The sequence below is a fragment of the Myotis nattereri genome (genome assembly GCF_964212035.1).
Source record: "Myotis nattereri genome assembly, chromosome: 21".
NCBI lineage: Eukaryota > Metazoa > Chordata > Mammalia > Chiroptera > Vespertilionidae > Myotis > Myotis nattereri.
Window position 1 is genome coordinate 14,466,311 of NC_138097.1, and position 18,024 is coordinate 14,484,334.

The following is an 18,024-nucleotide window of genomic DNA, read 5'->3' on the forward strand; positions in this document are numbered from 1 at the left end:
ATGCCGTCTGCTGGCGAAGGACTCAAGGCGGGTGCCTTATCAGGTTTTATCACACGTGTCCCAGCCAGGCAGGGTTTCTTTCCTCAGTCAACTGATGGGAAACAGAGACGGGAGGTGACGTGGCTGGGCCTGTGCCGCTCAGGCAGGATGCTGTGGGGAAAAGGTTAGCGTCTGGGTCATCTGGGATCCCTGGGGCCCCCAGTGCAGCAAAGGTGGGCTGGAGGCCACTTCCCTGCTGTAGCCCAGCCTGGTGTGAGTGCTGAATTTCTGACCGGGACAGCTGGTGACATCTTGCCAGGCTCCCAGGAGCGCACGCTGACCCTGGGAACTTTCCCACCCTGTGTCTCTTCCGCGCTTGCCCTTCTTTCATTCTGTGCTTTGTCGGTTTCAGTTCTCATTTCCAGGGTGGCCTCTGCCAGAGGGTGACTCCACGTTTCTCCAGCAGCCTGCGGTTTGGCTGTCCCCATGTCATCCCCAGACATGGAGCCAAGTGGCCCGGCGTGTGCAGAGGGAAATGTCTCGTCCTCATTTCCCACCGAGTTCCAAAGGCAGCAGCTGCATCCACAGGGCCCGAGGCCGCGGAGCCAGAGCCTGTCACTGTCACCACACTAATGAGTGTTTCCACTCCATGGGCCTGCGGGTGTGAGGAGGGCTGTCGGCTGAGGCTGGTGTGGGAACAGCACCCACGGGACCCAGCTGGGTCACTCGCCGGTAAGGCTAATATAGTCCCCAGGGCCTTGGGGCTGCTGATCAAGGTGAAGCTTGGGGATTCCTGGGCCGTGTTGAGACCTGAGGACTAGGGTTCAAATCCTAGCTCAACCACTTCCTAGTCCAGTGATGGCGAACCTGACACGCATGTCAGAGGTGACACCTGAACTCATTTTTTTTTATTGATTTTTCTTTGTTAAATGGCATTTAAATATATAAAATAAATATCAAAAATATAAATCTTTGTTTTACTATGGTTGCAAATATCAAAAAATTTCTATATGTGACACAGCACCAGAATTAAGTTAGGGTTTTTCAAAATGCTGACATGCCGAGCTCAAAAGGTTCGCCATCACTGGCCCAGTTCTTGAACATTTGGCAAGTTCATCAACCTCTTTGCTTCGGTTTCCTCATCTGTGAAGTGCGAATAATGATAGCATCAAACGGCGGGGGCGGGGGGGGGTGGCGCTGTGAGGATTAAATGAGTTAACCCAGGTAAAGCGTTTAACTGGGGCTCAAGAAACATTATCAGCTTTTTTATGGGCCTCTGCCAAGCCCTCCGTTCCCGATCTCCCTCCCACTCATCACCTGTGCCTCGCAGGTGCCATTCAAGGCCATCGTTCCCCATTGCCGTCTTGACTTCCCTAAGATACTGTGTGAGGTGCTAAGTGAGTACTTGAATTATCGGGAGGGAACACGTTGCAAAGTATATGGTTGTCTAACCATTACGCTGTACACCTGACACTAAAACCAAATAATATTGAATGTCAACTGTAATTGAATAAAAAAAAATGTTCTCCCAGTGGCTCGGTGTAGTCCGCAGTCTTTGGGGGGTGGGGATGAGGTTCTAATGCCTGCTCGGGCCGGGGATGAGCCTCCCGTCCAGGGCCGGAGTCCTGAGGCTCTCTGAGTAGGTCAAAGGGCAACTGGAAAATCTGCTTCCACCAGCTCAGCCAAAGGAGTAACACACTGGCCACCCACCTGGGCTGCAGGGGCAGAGTGTGACCCGTGACAGTTCAGAGCTGGTCCGTACCTCCTGAGAGTGTCAGGGAAGTGGTCCCATTGCCAGCCTGTGGCCAGCACCCGAAGCAAAGACATTAGCCACCGTCCAGGAGGCTGGTCACTCCTGCCACCCAGGGCACAGGGTACCGCTGTGGAAAGCAGGTCCCCAGGAAGGCAGACAGACAAGAAACCAGGGAGCATCCATGTCAGTGTTTTCCATGAGATCCTGGCTGTGCTTTAAAAAAAAATACTGATGTCCTTGATCAGTTTCCAGGGGTATTGCTTCAACGTGTCCCCATTGTGGCCTGGGCACTGGGCTCTTCGATGAAGTTTCTCAGGGTTAAGAGCTACAAAATATAAACAAGGCAATTCAGGTAGTTTATGAAGGCCACCCAGCAGGATACTGTGATGTGGAGCAGAGCGTGATTAGCTGGGGGTGACCTGGGACCGACTCCCAGGGGTGACATTCAGTCTGAGACCTGAAAGATGAGGAGATGGGGAAGGAGCTTTCCATGCACAGGGAACAGCCAGTGCAAAGGCCCTGGGCCTGGAATGAGTCTGGAAAATTCTAGGAGAAGCAGAAAGATCTGTGTGGCTAGAATGTAGTGAGCTAGAGGGCTCAAGACCTTGTAAAATCAAGTAAGATGCTTGGAATTATCTCCCAAGGGTGCAGGAAAGTTAAGCCGGGCAATTGCATTGAGCAGAATCTGGAAAACTCCCAGCGCATGCATTTCATTTGCTCTTTAGAACTGATCTCTCCGCCTACCCCTACCCAGCTTCTACCCTGTCCTTTATTTGCATTTTCGCCATAACTCTGTGAGGGAAGTAAGGAGGTATTTTCTCCATTTTGCAATTGAGAAGTGGCTCGTCCATGTCGCCCGGGCTCTTGAGTGGCAGGCTCTGTGTCATCTGGTACCCCTCCCAGCGCTCTTGCCCAGAGATGCTCACAGGACGAGAAGCAGCCACCGTGGTTATTACAGCGAGTGACATTCTCGCCAACCCTGGACGTTGAAATGGAGAAGCACAACCTTGGCTTCCCTTGAGCACAGCGGCTTAGCCCAGTTGTCTTCTTTGCAACATCCCACTTCCATTAAGCGCTTATTATTCTGATGAGCCGGTCATCCCTTCAGACCCTGTCCGGCAGCTCCATTGTGACAAACTCGTTTTAGAAATGAAGGCTCTGTGCACTCAATTGAAGGGGTGTTTGGCAGAACCAACCCCTTGCCTCGGCTCCCCTTGGTGTTTGGCACTGGCGTCTGGGCCTGCCCTGCTTGCGTCTGAGTTGGCCACGGGGCAGATTCCCCACCGCTTGGCTGTCATCCCTCATGTTCTACGTTGTTGCCAGGATTGGCTGCTCACAACTGCTGCTGGGTCAGTTTCGGAGAAGCCTCTTCAATATTGGAGCATGTGGTCACAGCTGAAGCCTTTGGGTCTTTCTTGATGGTTCTTAGAACCTCTTAGGAACCCCAGTTCCCACCCTGTTTCTAGGGGAGGTGGGAGCACAGAGGAAGTGCTGGAGAAGACAGCAAAACACCACCAGGAACCTTTGGTGTCCTTGTGGGTCGGAGCTATTCATTTTGGTTAAACACAACTGGAGCAATTCTAGACAAGCTGGATGATGGGGGGCTGGATGGCTCCATTCACTGCATGTGGAAACGGCCCCACCACCTGGACTACAGGAAGTGAAACTCCTATCCTCCCCATGAAGCCCACAGGCAAAATACATCGCTTCTGGGCAGTAGCCATGGAAACCTCCCATTGTCCGCTTGGCCTGCCATTAGAACCAAGCCCCTAGTTTTTTAGCTTCCTGGAGCCAGGGTGGCAGAGAGCGCTCCCCACCCTCCTCCCTCCTTACCATCTCCCCGCATGCCCCAGGTCAGAGCTCGGGGACCCAAGAGGAGCTGCAATTCTCTGGGAATACCCTGCTCTTGTGGATGCCCAGGGGAAGAGCCCGGGAGAGGGAGAGCGGAAATAGAGGATGGAGGTGGGAATGATGATGACATCAGCAGCGTTGGTAAGAGAGAGGAGGGCGGGGCAGGCTGCCTTGTCATTCAGGAAGCCATGGAGGGCATTCAGGAGGCAGCACACGCGTCTGAGTCCCATCTTCCCATCTGAGCGGCACCGTTCATTCCTGTTCCTGCTCCATCCGTTCTGCAAGGGGAGCCTTCAAAAGCACGAAGAGATTTATCAAACAGCAACCCGAGGAGCGGTTGGTCACACCGCCATCTGCACAGACAGTCCCCTACCCTGTGACACAGCAACGGGAATGATTTATGAGGTCCCCCAGCTCCACCCCCGAGCCTGGTGAAACCTCAGTGGCTTCAGTCCTCCCCCAGGGGGAGTGAGAATTGGTCTGTGTTGATAGGCAAAAGAACGGGGGTTCATGCTGAGGTGCTCCTGACTGTGAAGTGATGCCCAGGACTGTGCTTAGGGTTCATTTTCTGTATACAGTGACCCAACCACAAGGACTAACAGAGAAGCCCTGGAGTTGGGGATAGGATGCAAATTCTGGGTGCAAATTCTGCCGGGGAGCTATGTGGCTTCCATGTCATGTTTTGCCTTAGTTTTATGACCTATAACAGGGGTCCTCAAACTTTTTAAACAGGGGGCCAGTTCACTGTCCCTCAGATCGTTGGAGGGCCGGACTATAGTTTAAAAAAAACTATGAACAAATTCCAGTGCACACAGCGGCGGCAAAAACACCCAGCGGGCTGGATAAATGTTTTCGGAGGGCCACATGTGGCCCGCGGGCTGTAGTTTGAGGACCCCTGACCTATACAATGGGGATAATGATTTCTGCATCTCCCCAACTCACGATTATTTTGAAGGTTCTTGTGACACAATAGATGCAAAACGACTTCATTAATTATACAGCCCTTACCAGGCATCAAGGATTTAATCCAACAAACATTTATTGAGCAACTGCTGTGTGCTATGCACCACTCCTGGTGCCGTGATGGACACATGAATAAAACACAGGCCCTGCCCTCGGCGAGCTTACAGTCTAGGAACGGTCAAAGGACAAGTGCACAGGAACTATAATACAAGGCAGACTATGGTCAGTGCCATGAGAAAGGTACAAATAAAGTGCTATGGTGGTTCAGCGGCGGGAGCGACCCCAGCGGTTGGTAGATCGGGGAGGGCTTCATGGAAGACGCGGTTTCTGCATGGGCCTTGAAGGAAACAGAAGAGAGCATTTCAGGAGGCGCGGACATTCCAGGAGATGAGAACGGCAAGTCCGAAGGCACAGAGACAGGAAAGCCGGGCACCCCTTCCAGGAATGACAATGGGTGCCGGACGAAAGGAAGACGGGCCTCGTTGGGCGATCTGTAATGTCAGCATGAAGACTTGGACGTCACTTTTAAAAGCGTGTGCGTGGCTGGAGATAAAGATCGCTGTGCATGTTGAGGACGCACTGGAGAAGGTGCACGCGTGCCCAGGAGCCCTCGGAGGGGAGACTGCTGCTGAAACTGCCCACACGTCCAGGAGGCCAGGGCAGTGCTGGTGGGAAGGAGCGGCAAGGAAGGGGAGGAGTCGAAGATGCCTGTAGGCGGGTTTCTGAACTGGGTGGCTGAGAGGATCCCGGCCTTCGAACTGAAAAAGGAGGGGCCATGGAGGAAAGGGAGGCAGAGATAACCAACCTGGCTTCCTGTGTTGAGTTCATGGTGCTGCCAGAGCAGATGGGGTGAATGTCCAACAGGAATGTGCAGTCCAGGCCTGGGACCCGGGAGGGGCTGGGCTGCAGGGACGTGCGGAGGGCGGGCCCACAGGGGGCGCAGGTTGCTGATGGAGGTGCAGGGAGGTAAGGAGAGGGGGGATGTCTATGTTGCGGGCAAGGAGGAGAGAGGGGAATCATGGTCAGGTCCACCTCAGCTCCTTTTTCGGTTAAGGGCATCAATAAATAAATCATAAATACATAAATAAATAAATACATAAATAAGGGCCAGAGCGGCATTGGGCAGGGAGGAGAAAAACCACAGGAACGTGTGGTCCCAGAAATTAGAGGAAAGGGAGTGTCCAGGAGGGGTCCCTGGAGAGCTGGTGGCAAGAAAGGGCCTTTCGATGGGCATTGTGGGCGGTGCCAGGGGCATGGAGGCCGAGGGGGGGTCGGGAGGAAAGGCTGTGTAAGCCTGGAGGCCCCTTCCCAGGCGGGGGGTGAAGGGAAGGTGAGGGAAGAGGCCATGGGAGCCAGGGTGGGTAGAATGAGCATGTGTTGGTGGACAGAGAGGATGGAGGCCACAGAGGAGTGGCTAGGGTATCAGGGAGCGTGTCATGGGGGACCTCACTCCAGCGGCTCCATTTCTTTAGTGGAGGAGGAGGCAGACAAGGGGGGTCATTCGGGGAACTTGAGGGAAATGGAGGTCTGCGGGGCTTCAGGGTGGATTGCCTGGGGGTCCACAGGCGGTGACCGAAGGGGCCCGGGTGGCTGTGTCCACTGCCATCACAAGACAGTAGATCGGGGGACAGGCCAGGACTCCTGCTAGCTGCTTATGCCGGAGGCTGCAGTGGAATCTCACGCAAGCTGAGCTCTTAAGGGACAGAGGAGGGAGGGCTGCCCCTGACAGTGAGTGCCCAGATGCAGGACGAGGAGAGGAGGATGAGCACATGTGAGTGGTCCTGGGCCCGCAGCCTTTCTCTGGAGGGAGCCCGAGGCAGGTTGTAAGGGCTTTTCCACTTCAACTCGCATCATGTCAGCTTCAGGAACCAGGAAGGGACAGGAAGAAAACCAGGCTTTTCTAAGTGCTTGGGCTCCTACACTCCCCAGGGAGGGGTGCTGGCGGGTGGACGGAGCTCAGAGCCAGCTCCAGGACCTGACATCACGGCTCTCCACTGGAATGTTCTAGAACCCAAGACCTCGGCTCACCCACGCAGGCCCTGCTGTCAGTCCTGCCCATTCCCCACGGCTCTGCAAGCTTCAGAAGTTAAGCGTCTCCCAGGGCCTCGGAGAGCCTCCCGATAAAAGGCCCTGCAGAAGTGTGAAGTCCGATGCTAACTATCTCCACTTCTCCTGACGAGTCCACACCGCTCACTGCCCACCGAGGCTGCTAGGGCTCCTGACATATCCACTTCATAACGCAAAGCCCAAGTCTTGGCTTCGCACACCCACAAGAACAACAGGGAAAGGAACGCAGAGTCGTAGAATCACAGTCGAGGTTTGGAGCTGGAGCGTGCGTGTGTGGGGTTAATGGATCGGACTGTCCTCCCCTGGCTTCCTGTCAGCCATTAATTAGAAGCAAGTGGCCTGTTCCGAACTGCCATTGATGCATCATGTCCGCGCTCCTGTGCTGGGGAGCAGGTCTTGATTACTTTCCTCAACTCCCTTCACCTTCCAGATAATGGTTTTTGACTCATCTTTCAAATTCGTTGTAAAAGACGCACTTATCAGACAAGAAAGCACATCTAACAAACCAAGCCGGCTGACGCCGGTCTCAACGTGACCTGTGGTTCCAGCCCCAAGTTCCGGGCACCGAGCCCAGGTTTCCCCCAGGGAGTTTATGTCCAGTATTTAGAGACTGCATGTGCTTTGGGGTTTTTTTGGTGTGTGTTTTTTAAGTCTTAACTCTTTATCTTAACAAAGGGAAAATGGATTTTGCAAAATTCTAAAATCATTGCCTCTGGGGCGAAAGGAAGTGGAGGTGGCCCCATTCCCCGCAGAGGAGAAAACCTCAGTGTGACCATCAGGACGGGAGAGGGACCAGAAGTGACGCCAGAGAGGCCCCTGGTGTGCGCGAGCAGGAGGCAAACAGAGAGAGTGTCTGCGGAGAAACGGAGCCGAATACTACACATTCTTCCAGGTCTCCCAGTCGGGGGCGCTGGAGGCACCCAGAAAGGCAACCACGTATTTTAAAAAGGCTGGCATTTGTCTTTGCGGGGCCTTTTCCAGCTCTCGCGGGAGCTTCCCCGGAGGCGGGAGGGGACAGTACAGTCCCTCATGTGACATTCTAACAGGCCGGGCAGGAGGTTAACTCTGGGGATGACATCCCTGGTCCCTTCCTCCTGGGTGGACTCAAGGTGCTTTAGAGAACACCCACTACAGCAAAATTTTGGACCCTCTCCTGTCTGTTCCGGGGCGGGAATGCCGACCCTTAGCGGTAGGTTGCAATTTTTCAAAAGTACAATTTGTCACACTCTTCACTGCCCTCTGCCTGCTCCGTCCCAGGTTCGTGGTGGTTTGTGCTAAGCCAGAGCATAAACTGTCCATCGTGTCTTCTCCGGCCTTCTCTCCATAGCTGCGGTTCATCCCTCGAGCACTGAAACTCTGCGTTCGCGGGAAGGCCTTCAGCTGGGACATGGCCCCTGCTTCTCTGCGTCCGTGTGCTCCTTCGCCCAGCTGATCGCTCCGACCTCCCTCTCCCCCGTGAACAGCACCGTTTAGACTTGGGTCACATTGTCCCCTCTGGGTCTTGGCTCACCCAGAACCCACATGTCTCAGAGGCTCCAGGCAGTTCCACTCATCCATGAGCCCAAAGATCCCTCCAACCCGGGAGGCAGTTTGTCATCCAAAGTCATGGGACTGGCTTCTTTCCACGTCGAATCCTTTCGCCCCCAAAGATGGACCGGGTCTCCATTCTGGTGGGTTCTCCATACCTTCTTCTTGTGGCTTATCTGCCTAATGCTAGATGAACACCACACAGTTATAAATACTCAGGTCAATATATATATGCAGGTATAGATATATATATTCTGGTCACTGTTTTACACTTTAACAAAGAAAACCACTAGCCTGCTTGTTCTAGAGTTTGTGCCACCCCGACTCCCATCTGCCCGTGGTGTAGCTGGCAGGAAATGTGAGCCACTGAGTCCGCCGGGTGCCCGCTTACGTAGCTCCGTCGCACTGGCCGACAGTCAGTTTCAAAGCACCCTGCTCGTGCAGGCTCTTGAGGGCCTTGAACTCCAAGGGCATGGTGTGGGGGCTGGCCTGGGAGGTGTAGCCGTACTTGAGGCTGTCGTAGTAGTGGTACTTGACGGGGTTCTGGTTCTGATCCAGCGGGAAGGGCCAGAAGCCGTAGAGGTAGATCTGGTTGCAGAAGCGCGTGGCCAGGGTGTACATCAGGAGGCCGGTGGTGGGTCTTTTGATGTGCACCTTGTTGGTCAGCCAGTATCTGAAACAAGGGAGGAAAGAAACAAAAAAGGAGGCCCGAGTTTAGGAATGATTCTTTCTATGAAGAGGACCAACCGGGGAGGCCAGAGCGATTTGTCTGGGAAGAGTCAAGCTCATGCAGCCAGTTTCATAGAGCTCAGATGACAGGCAGCTTCTCCCTGCCTGCTTGCTGGGTCTCTCTCACCCTGTGGTAGCTCTGGGAGAGTCGGGGCTGGGAGTGAGCTAGCTGCAGCTGCTGTAGTCATCACCCACGGACCTGCAAGCCACCCGCAATGTCCCCGTGTGAGTGCGTCTCCGTGGCTGTTCATTTCCTGAGCCAATTCAAGCTCTAACGGCGGCCACGTGCCATATTAGGGATTTGTGGTTTGTTTATCTTGTGATAGTGAGGCCTTAGCAGGGGCCAGCTTTCAGAATGGATTTCCTTGCAGGCTATTGTGGTAGTCGGGAGGGAGAGAGGGAGGGGGAATTTAATCAGTGGCAAAACACCCAAGGAGCTGACAGGTGGGTCCGAGGTTACACAGACATTCAATGCGCCCTCCTCGTAGCTGTGCCTTTCCCTCACGTGTCCCCTCAGTGAACTCTCTCTCTTTTTTTTCCCCAAACTAAATACATGCATCACATCTTCCTGGGAATGTTCCCTTTGTTCTACCCGCTTCTCTCCAGCTCAAACTGACTTAATCACTTCCACATCATTATCTCGAGCTTTGTTTCTGCTTTCCCCAATGTGCTTATCAACCCGAGCTGACAATCCGTTACTGCGCGGGTTGGTCTCCCTCATCAAACTCTACTGTGATCTCTCCGAGAGCAGGGGCCATGCCTGACGCCTCTGTGTTGGGAGTTCAAGGGCTTCTGGCTCAGTATCTGGTGCAGCCAAGGCTCTATGGCAGAGAGAGCAGCGCTCAGCAAATACTCCATATGTACCCCTACATCTCCCAGAATCCCTTGTCATTGGGCCGGGGTCATGTGACCAGTTATGGCCAATAGGCTGTGACCACAAATGTGTTCCTTCTGGGCCGATGTTGATCAAAAGCAGGTCCTCTGCTTTCTCTCCTCCTGCATCAGAGGACTTCAGAGCCTCCTGTAAAGATGGTGTAAGCTTAAGATGGACGAATCCTGGATCCCTGAATCACTGGTTGGAAGAGAGCCCCGGCCAACATATGGTACTTTGCAAGAATGAGAAATTAACTTCTGCCATGCTAAACCATGCGAGTTCTACGGTTAGCTATCACAGTATAGCCAAACTAATGATCCTGGCTTCTATTGTGCTCAGCAAACTTTCTATTTTTCAATGGAACTGAGAAACAGGAAGAAGTTGGAAAGGAGAGAAGAGGAAGCGAGCAGTGCACGCAGCTTTGTAGCTGTGGCCAGCTGAGAAAGGAATAGAAACGCCCAGCCGTTCGTCCCTGGCGCCAGGCTTTCCACCCAGAATCACTCACTGGGAAAGGTGTTAGCAGCAAATGAGGCTGCGGGGTGAATGTGAACTCAGTGGCCTGGAGGGACCCACTTATTTCCTGTTCTGCCTCCACAGCTAAACAAGAACTCCTGAGATGTGTGACAGGGACATGGGGCACCTTCTAACGAGCAGCTTGTAATAGAGGCCGGCTGAGTTCTGCAGGGACAGAACACTCAGAACACTTCCTTCATGTCTCCTCAGTCTTTCCGGCCAATTTAGCGACTGTGTGCCTGGCCAATTCGTAGACGGTTTCTTTCCTTAGGATAACAGCTGGGCGTGAAAACACGAACTAATTAATTTTGCCTGCCCAAATGAGGTTAGCTGGGTGCATCTGGGACATCATATTGACAGTGCACCTTTAATATCCCCGGCTTGAGATTTTAATTAGAAGGCAAAGTCATCTCTAAGAAGGCAATAATTATTTTTCAAATTGGTTACCCCAACTGCTAAGACGATTAAGCACTGTATTTTATGAGCATGGACACCAATAAATAAGGATTGCCACAATCATATCGAAAGCACATTCAGCCTTTTCCCTGGATGCCTGGGCTTGGTACGTGGCAAGAGCGGTGGCTGCCAGTGTTGGAAAAAGAGACCAAAAGGGCTTTCTCCAGGAAGCTCAAAGCAATTTGTGGGCTAGAGCTCATCTCATCCATACGGGGCAGGAATGCCTCCCCGGTGGCTGGCAAGGGCCACTTGGTGATATTTGGTGCAAGATCAGCAGCAAAGCCAGGAACATTGAAGCTGAGACCAGGAGAAGGGTTGCAGGTCAGGAGACACGGGAGGTGATGGTGACGAAACCAAGAAGGTCCCCTCTTGAGCTCTGGTCTCGCACCATCCACATCATCAGCCTTGGCCCTGATTTGGGGCTCCACAGCCCATTGCTGTCCTTCCCTGGGAAACACTGGTTAAGCCTCTACTGTAAGGGAGACACATCTGCACAAGGCTGCCCAGTGGTAATGGTGAGCTGGGGATGTTGTCTCAGAATTTGGGGCTGGAGTGCAGAGCTGGTCAAGCCTGGGGATGCTCGAAGCTGATTCCTGGTCCCTGTACTTCCATGTTTATCCAAATAAGTCAGCTAACCTCAAGTCTGACCAGGCCACCGAAAACCTTCCAAAGAATCCACAGGATGGCATCCAAAGGCCTCAGCCAGGATCGCGAAGCCCTTGAGATCCGGGCCAGAAATCCCTGCCACCCCCTGGTAGGCACAGTCACACGCCACAGGGACCTTCTTGGTTTCTTCACCATCACTTCCCGTGTCTCCTGACCTGCAGCCCTTCTCCTGGTCTCAGCTTCAATGTCACTTCCTGCAGGAAGCCTTCCCGGACCTCCCTGGAGGGTTTTGTGTTCCATAAGCTGTTCTTTCCCTGTTGCAGCACGCATCATGCGACACTGTAACTACTGGTTGCTTGTCTTTCTCCTCCCTTACACTTAAAAATTCTGGGAGCAAGTGGTTTAGCTTCTCCATAACCCCAGATCCTCGCATAGCATATGCACAAACTTCATGAAGCAATGCATGAAAATGAACAAGCAAGGCCAGTGGCTCCCTTTGAGGGTGCTGGCAGGGGAGGGGAGGGAGATCACAGTAGCTTTGTGTGGGAGACCAACCCACACAGCACTGGCCTCACCCTAACCTCTCCTGGGCAGCCACCAGGTCTGTGCATGTGAAAGGCAGGCTGACAGCAGTCCAGAGGGCATGTTGCCAAAAGGAAAGAGAAAACCATCATGCTGGTTACTTTGAGGGGTTCCTCCTGCTTCAGGGTGAGCCCCCCAGGGTGTCCAGATGCTGCTGCTCACACACAGACCCAGCAGGGACCCAATCAGACCATTGCTTGGCGGGGCGGGGGGCAGTTAAACCTTCTGGCTGGATTCTGGAATTTAAACTAATGCCACTCCCAGCTGAAAAATGATATTCAACCTCATTTATAATTAAAGGAACGTTTGCAAGGTTATGGGAGAGCAGGTATTTTTAATCATAGGTGGGAGAGTAACTTGGCAATATCTATAAAAATTAACAATGCCTATATCTGTGTCTCTCTCTTTAGCAATGACACTTCTAAAAAGCAAGCCTATACACATAGATATATGTGCAGATGTCAGTAAAAGATGGTCACTGTAGTACTGGTTATATCCGCAAAAGATGGAAACACCCACTTATGTCCACGCACCTCCCAATCCCCTCACACATGGTCTCTGCTTATGTAAACTATGAGCCTGACTCAGTGGAAGGCCAGGAAGCTGTGAAGGTAAAGAAGGCAGTACCTGTCAATCTATGATAATAAAAATGTAATATGCTAATTAAACTGGACGTTCTTCTGGACAACCTTCTGACTTTCCGGACGAAGCTGGGGCTGCTAGGGAAGCCGGTGCCAACAGGTGGGGGGAGGAAGGCCTACTCTCGCACGAATTTCATGCATCGGGCCTCCAGTATAAAATAATTTCCAGAATTTAGTAAGGTGTGGTGCTTAAAACATGCTCCCTTGTATGTAAAAGATGATTTTTCTGGAAGGAGACACAGAAAACCAGTTTAATTAACAAGGCTGGCTCTGTGAAGGCGGGCTCGCTTTTCACTTTAAATCCTCTTATACTATTTGGGATTTTCTTTTTACTATGTGCATTCCTATTTAAAAAAAAATAATAGAGACAGTCCATTAAAAATGACCCAATGCTGGCAGCCACCTGTGCCACAATACCACAGACTCCCTCCTTCTCTTCTCCATGGAACACACTTCCACACTCGTGTCCCTGCAGGAGACTTGGACCCAGAGCCCACGACTTAGTACTGCAATGGGCATGTCCTGGGGGCCAACTCCGACCCTCACTGGTCTCCCCAATTCTCTGCACCATGCTTAGCCCCTCACCGCTGGGCCTGCAGGCTGGTCCTCAGTCTCTGCTCCCCACAGAGGGGCAGCAGGGCCCGCTTTGCCAACACGCTGCTCCAGGCCTGGCAGAGATGCCCGCTGGATCAGTGCCAGCCCGGGGCCTCGGCTCAGCACTCCTGGTGCCTAATTAGGCACCATTTCACAGGCCTCCTCTGCACCAGGACTGTGGCTGGGCGGCTGAATGGGCCTGCTTTCTTGCCCATGGGCCCCCCTCTCTGCGGCTCACAGCCTTCCCCGTTGTTGTAATTGAATTAGAGCCACGCGCTAGCAGCTGCTGACCAGTTTCCCACTTCTTGCGGCCACACTCAGTTGCCTGGTGTCCTCCCCCTCGGTTGCTCACCTCCCTTGCCAATAGCCAGCCAGCGAGGCGCTGTGCCACTGTCCAGGCCAGCAGAGTCAGAAGTCCTTTGGAAGAGCTGCTTGGGCTGCGGCAGGGGCTGGTAAGAGTCGAAGGGCAGGCCTTCTGCTCAGGTCTCTGTGCCATGCTGTCCACCCCCTGCAATGCCCAGGCCCAAGAACTGTCTCAGATGGGCCAGCATCTTGAGAGCACACGGTGGTTAGAGACTCTCCTAGCACAGGTTCACGGCATCAAAGAGTCTGAATGGGAAAGGGTGCGAGCTAGCCCAAAGGTCCATTATGTTGAAGCCATAACCTCCAGTACCTCATAGGGCGGTGATGGCGAACCTATGACACTCGAACTCATTTTTTTGGTTGATTTTCCTTTGTTAAATGGCATTTAACTATATAAAATAAATATCAAAAATATAAATCTTTGTTTTACTATGGTTTCAAATATCAAAAAATTTCTATATGTGACACGGCACCAGAGTTAAGTTAGGGTTTTTCAAAATGCTGACACGCCGAGCTCAAAAGGTTCGCCATCACTGTCATAATGTCACCTTATTTGGAGATAAGGGGTGACCAAGTTAAAATGATGTCATAAAGGTGGCCCCTAATCCAATATGACTGACATCCTTAAAACCAGGGGACGTTTGGAGAACACGCGCACACAGGGAAGATGCCATGTGAACATGAAGAGTGGCCACCAATGAGCCATAGAGGGAGGCCTGGGAAGATTCTTCCCTCAGAGCCCCCAGGAGGAACCAGCCCTGCCGACACCTCGATTTCGGCCTTCTAGCCTCCAGAACTGTTGTGTAGGCCACCCGGCCTGTGGTGCTTTGTCACAGCAGCCTGAGCAAACTCATACAGCAGTTCTGTGTGGCGTGGATTTCCGGCTCCAGGACTAAGGGGTATCCGCTGCTGACTTCACTGAACGTCCCCAAGGAGGCTGAATCCACTGCCCCCCGGGAGGCAGCCACACTCATTGCAGATCACCTTGACTTGTTGGGAGGCTCTTCCCTATGCCCAGATGGCACTGACTCCCTGTAGATCCTCTCCCCGCCCTAGTTTTACCCCTGGAGCCTCACAGGCCAAATTGGTGGGCCCTTCAAGGGCAGATGCCTTGTTTTATTGACTTTCACACGAGCCTGGAGCCCGCTAGGTGCCTGTAAGTATTCACTGAATGAAGAAAGGTTGCTTTCATGTTCCTCAGAGCATCCTTCTCTCCCCAAACCTTTCAACTTCCGAATTTCTCTGCTTCTGTGGTCCCTCTCCAGCCGGGTACCCAACACAGAATGTGATCCTCTGAGTGGGATTTGACCCGGGAGAGTAAAAAAAAAGGCCATGGCCACCCTCCCCGACTCTCAGAGACATCCTATGTCCGTGGCTGCAACCCAAGATCATAGATTCTTTTGAGCGACCACTCACCCGCTGGTGATTGGCACCGTTCATCTCTCCATACAGTTGTTTAGAATGCTGCATTTGTCCCTGTTACATTTCTGCCTCTTAGATTAGCTCATTGTGTCAGCCTGTCAAAAATAATTGCGATGCAACCCTGAAGCTCTATTGGACCCTGCACCCCACAATGCCCCATGGCCCCACAGAGGGAGAAGGCCATTGGCAGAAGCCCATTCCAAGGCCCTCAAGCCCCCTCCCCACTCCCTCCCCCCTCCCCCAAATCAGAGACCCACCCCACCTGCCTCTCCTGCAGTGTTCCTCTGGGAGTCCCTGCGAAGGAAGACGTTGGATCTAAGGATTAACACTTATTACTGGTGCTTAATGCTGTTTTGACAGAAGAAAATGAGTCGGTTATAGCTGGAAATAGCTCTCATCGCATATGTTTCTTCCAGTTGATTGCCCATTCCCCACCACGGGACCTTTTCTCTCTTTACCGAAAGGCAGCCCTTTTTTTTCTCACCGCCCTGACCCCCAAGCCATGTCACTTTCCTCCTTCCGGGAAGAAACAAGATTTAAAGAATGGATCCTAAACCCATGAGGTGGGGGTTACCGCGGCAGCCCCACTCCGTGCCAGGGAGGAAGTGAAGGATGCTGAAGGGACCCCTGACAGGTCAACCTCCAGGATGAGGGAGGTGGCCCCTGTTTGGCCTGTGTCCATACAAGTGTCATCTGCTCCATCAGCCACGAGTGCGGCTGCCTTTGGTTGCCTGCCTCTCTAGGTCTTCCTTGGTGGCAATGGACTTCTGTGTGTGCACCCACCCTAGAGAGTCCAGTGCTGGTCACAGGCTTGGGTGTCACCTCTGTGAGGCCCAGAGTCCTTTGTGGGTGGCTCACGGGGCTTCCCAGAGTCACACAGCATTATGCTAAGGTTTATTGGTCGGGGGGGGGGGGCGTGGGGGGAGGCTGAACGATGGCCTTTCTCGTGTCCCTGGAGCAGGGCTGTGAGCTGCCGTGTGGTTGGATGGGCAATTAGATGCAGGGCCTGGCCCCAAGCTGGGAGGTCAGGAGTGTGTGTGGGGGGGGTACATTTGTAACAGGCATCTCACACTTAATATGCCCAAGAAAGCACCGCCTTCCTCAACACCCCCAAACAAGCATGGGCTTCCCTCAGGCTCTCCTGTCACAGAGAATGGCACCCCCATCCCCCATTTGCTCACGCTCTGATCCTAACGGTCATCCTGATGTTTTCTTTCTCTCACCCCATGAGGTCCTGAAAGAGAATGCATCAGCCAGTCCTGCTGCCTCTATTCCAAAATTTATGGCAAATCTGTTGCATATCTACCACCATTGTCCTTATCTAAGTCAAATGTATTTCCTGCCCGAACTATTGAGTCAGCTTCCCAACTAATATCCCTGCTGCCATTCTTGCCCCCTTACAGTTTATTCTCAGCATCGCTGTCTAGGCGGGCACTGCCAGTTGGTCAAAAACCCACTTGCCAACCCCCCCCCCCCCATTGCCCAGGAGGGGAGGCTCAGGAAGGTCAGGTGACTTGTGGGGGTCATACAGGTAGTGAGTGATCAGCTGAGATGGAAATTTTTAATTTTTTTAAATCCTTGATATTTTTTCATTGATTTTAGAGAGAGTGGAAGGGAGAGGGAGAGACAGAGAGAAACTTTGATGTGAGAGCAACACATTGATTGGTTGCCTCCCACAGGCTTCTGGACCAGGGCTAGGGGTCGAGCCTGCAACCAAGGTACATGCCCTTGACCGGAATCGAACCCAGGACTCTTCAGTCCGCAGGCCGATGCTCTATCCACTGAGCAAAACTGTCTAGGGCTGGGATGGAAATGAATCTAGGAAAGCAGTATTGCCTACCAAGTACCTCCCCCACCCAGCGACAGCCCCCTTCCCCGGGGAGGGGCCGCTCACCCGCGGACGGCGTGCAGCAGGCGCAGAGACGGGTAGGCAGTCCGCACGTTGACGCGGTGCTTCAGGATGAGCTCGTTGACCCACTCCACACGCTCCTTGCCGCCCCTGGCCATGAAGGCGGGGATCCACAGGATGCTGCCGTTGAGGCTGTGCAGCCGCTGGAGCAGCTTCTCCCGCCACGTGGCGTTGACCAGGTCCTCGAAGGCACGCTGGATGACCGAGGGGTTCATGGTCACCAGGTCTGTCTTGAGCCCCACGTCCCGGGCGTACTCCTGCACCGGAGCCAGGTTGCACCTGCCAGAGAGAAGGACAAGGTGGTTCTTTTGGGAACGCCGAGATACCTCGGCTTACATCTAACCTGATCCATCCTTTACGTCTCATCCCAAAACCACCCTCCTCCACTCACCGGCGGCTCCTGTCACCCCTCCTCCTGCCACACACATTCACTAGGCTCGCAGCGCATACATGACCTTCCGCTGCACCCTGGGGATGTCAGGTGCTTGCCTTCTGGAGTTCAGTACCCAGCAGAGGAGGAAAGAAGCAAGCCAGCCAGCCCCCAGCCCACTGGTGACCATGACATCGGCAGGTGTGACCTGGCCTCAGTAGGTGACAGAGGGAGGACTCTGTAGGGCCACTCCTGTGTTCAGAATTCAGCTCTGAGACGTGCTGTCTGTGTGATTCTGGGCAACCTGCTCAGCCTCTCTGTGCTTCCTGAGAGCTTTCTCTTGGCTAAGTTTCTTTAGCGATAGTAAGATCGGAGCCCCACCCCTCCCAGGACTTAGAGGAGTCGCCACCCCCAGTCCTTAGAACACTGCTGGACCACAGGAAGGGCCCAGTACATGTCGCTACTGTCATCAGTATTATGGGAAGGTGGAGCATCAGGCGGTCTTCCCGGAGGTGGTGACCATTGAGGGAAGTCTAGAAGGATGGATGAGCAGAAGCCCAATAGTGGAAAAGGCGCATAGGACAGATCAGAAGAAACACCTCAGGCACCTGTTAAATATGCAGATTCCCCAGGCCCGTCCCCTGGAGATCCAGATTCAACAGGTGAGCCTAGAAATTGATGTTTATTTTTGCAAGCTCTTTAGGTAAGTCCTATAACCAGACAGTTTAGGAAACATCATACCGTGGCATTTTAGGTGCCAGAAATGTGTCCAAAGGCACAGAGGTGGGGAACAGAGTGAGTATTTAGGGGAAGGCAAGTAATGTG

At 53.1% G+C, this 18,024-nt stretch overlaps 1 protein-coding gene across 2 annotated transcripts in view; it reads right to left on the minus strand.

Annotated features, from left to right (window-relative positions):
- Positions 1 to 8,527: 8,527 nt before the first annotated feature.
- Positions 8,528 to 18,024, minus strand: part of ST8SIA2 (ST8 alpha-N-acetyl-neuraminide alpha-2,8-sialyltransferase 2) — a gene marked incomplete at both ends in the record, with an annotated part of 37,346 nt that continues 27,849 nt past the window's right edge. For both annotated transcript variants that reach the window (XM_081114818.1, XM_081114817.1), the window contains 2 exons: positions 8,528 to 8,813; positions 16,815 to 17,108. In XM_081114818.1, coding sequence (XP_080970944.1) covers positions 8,528 to 8,813; positions 16,815 to 17,108 — 580 coding nt within the window. The remainder of the gene's footprint in view (positions 8,814 to 16,814; positions 17,109 to 18,024) is intronic.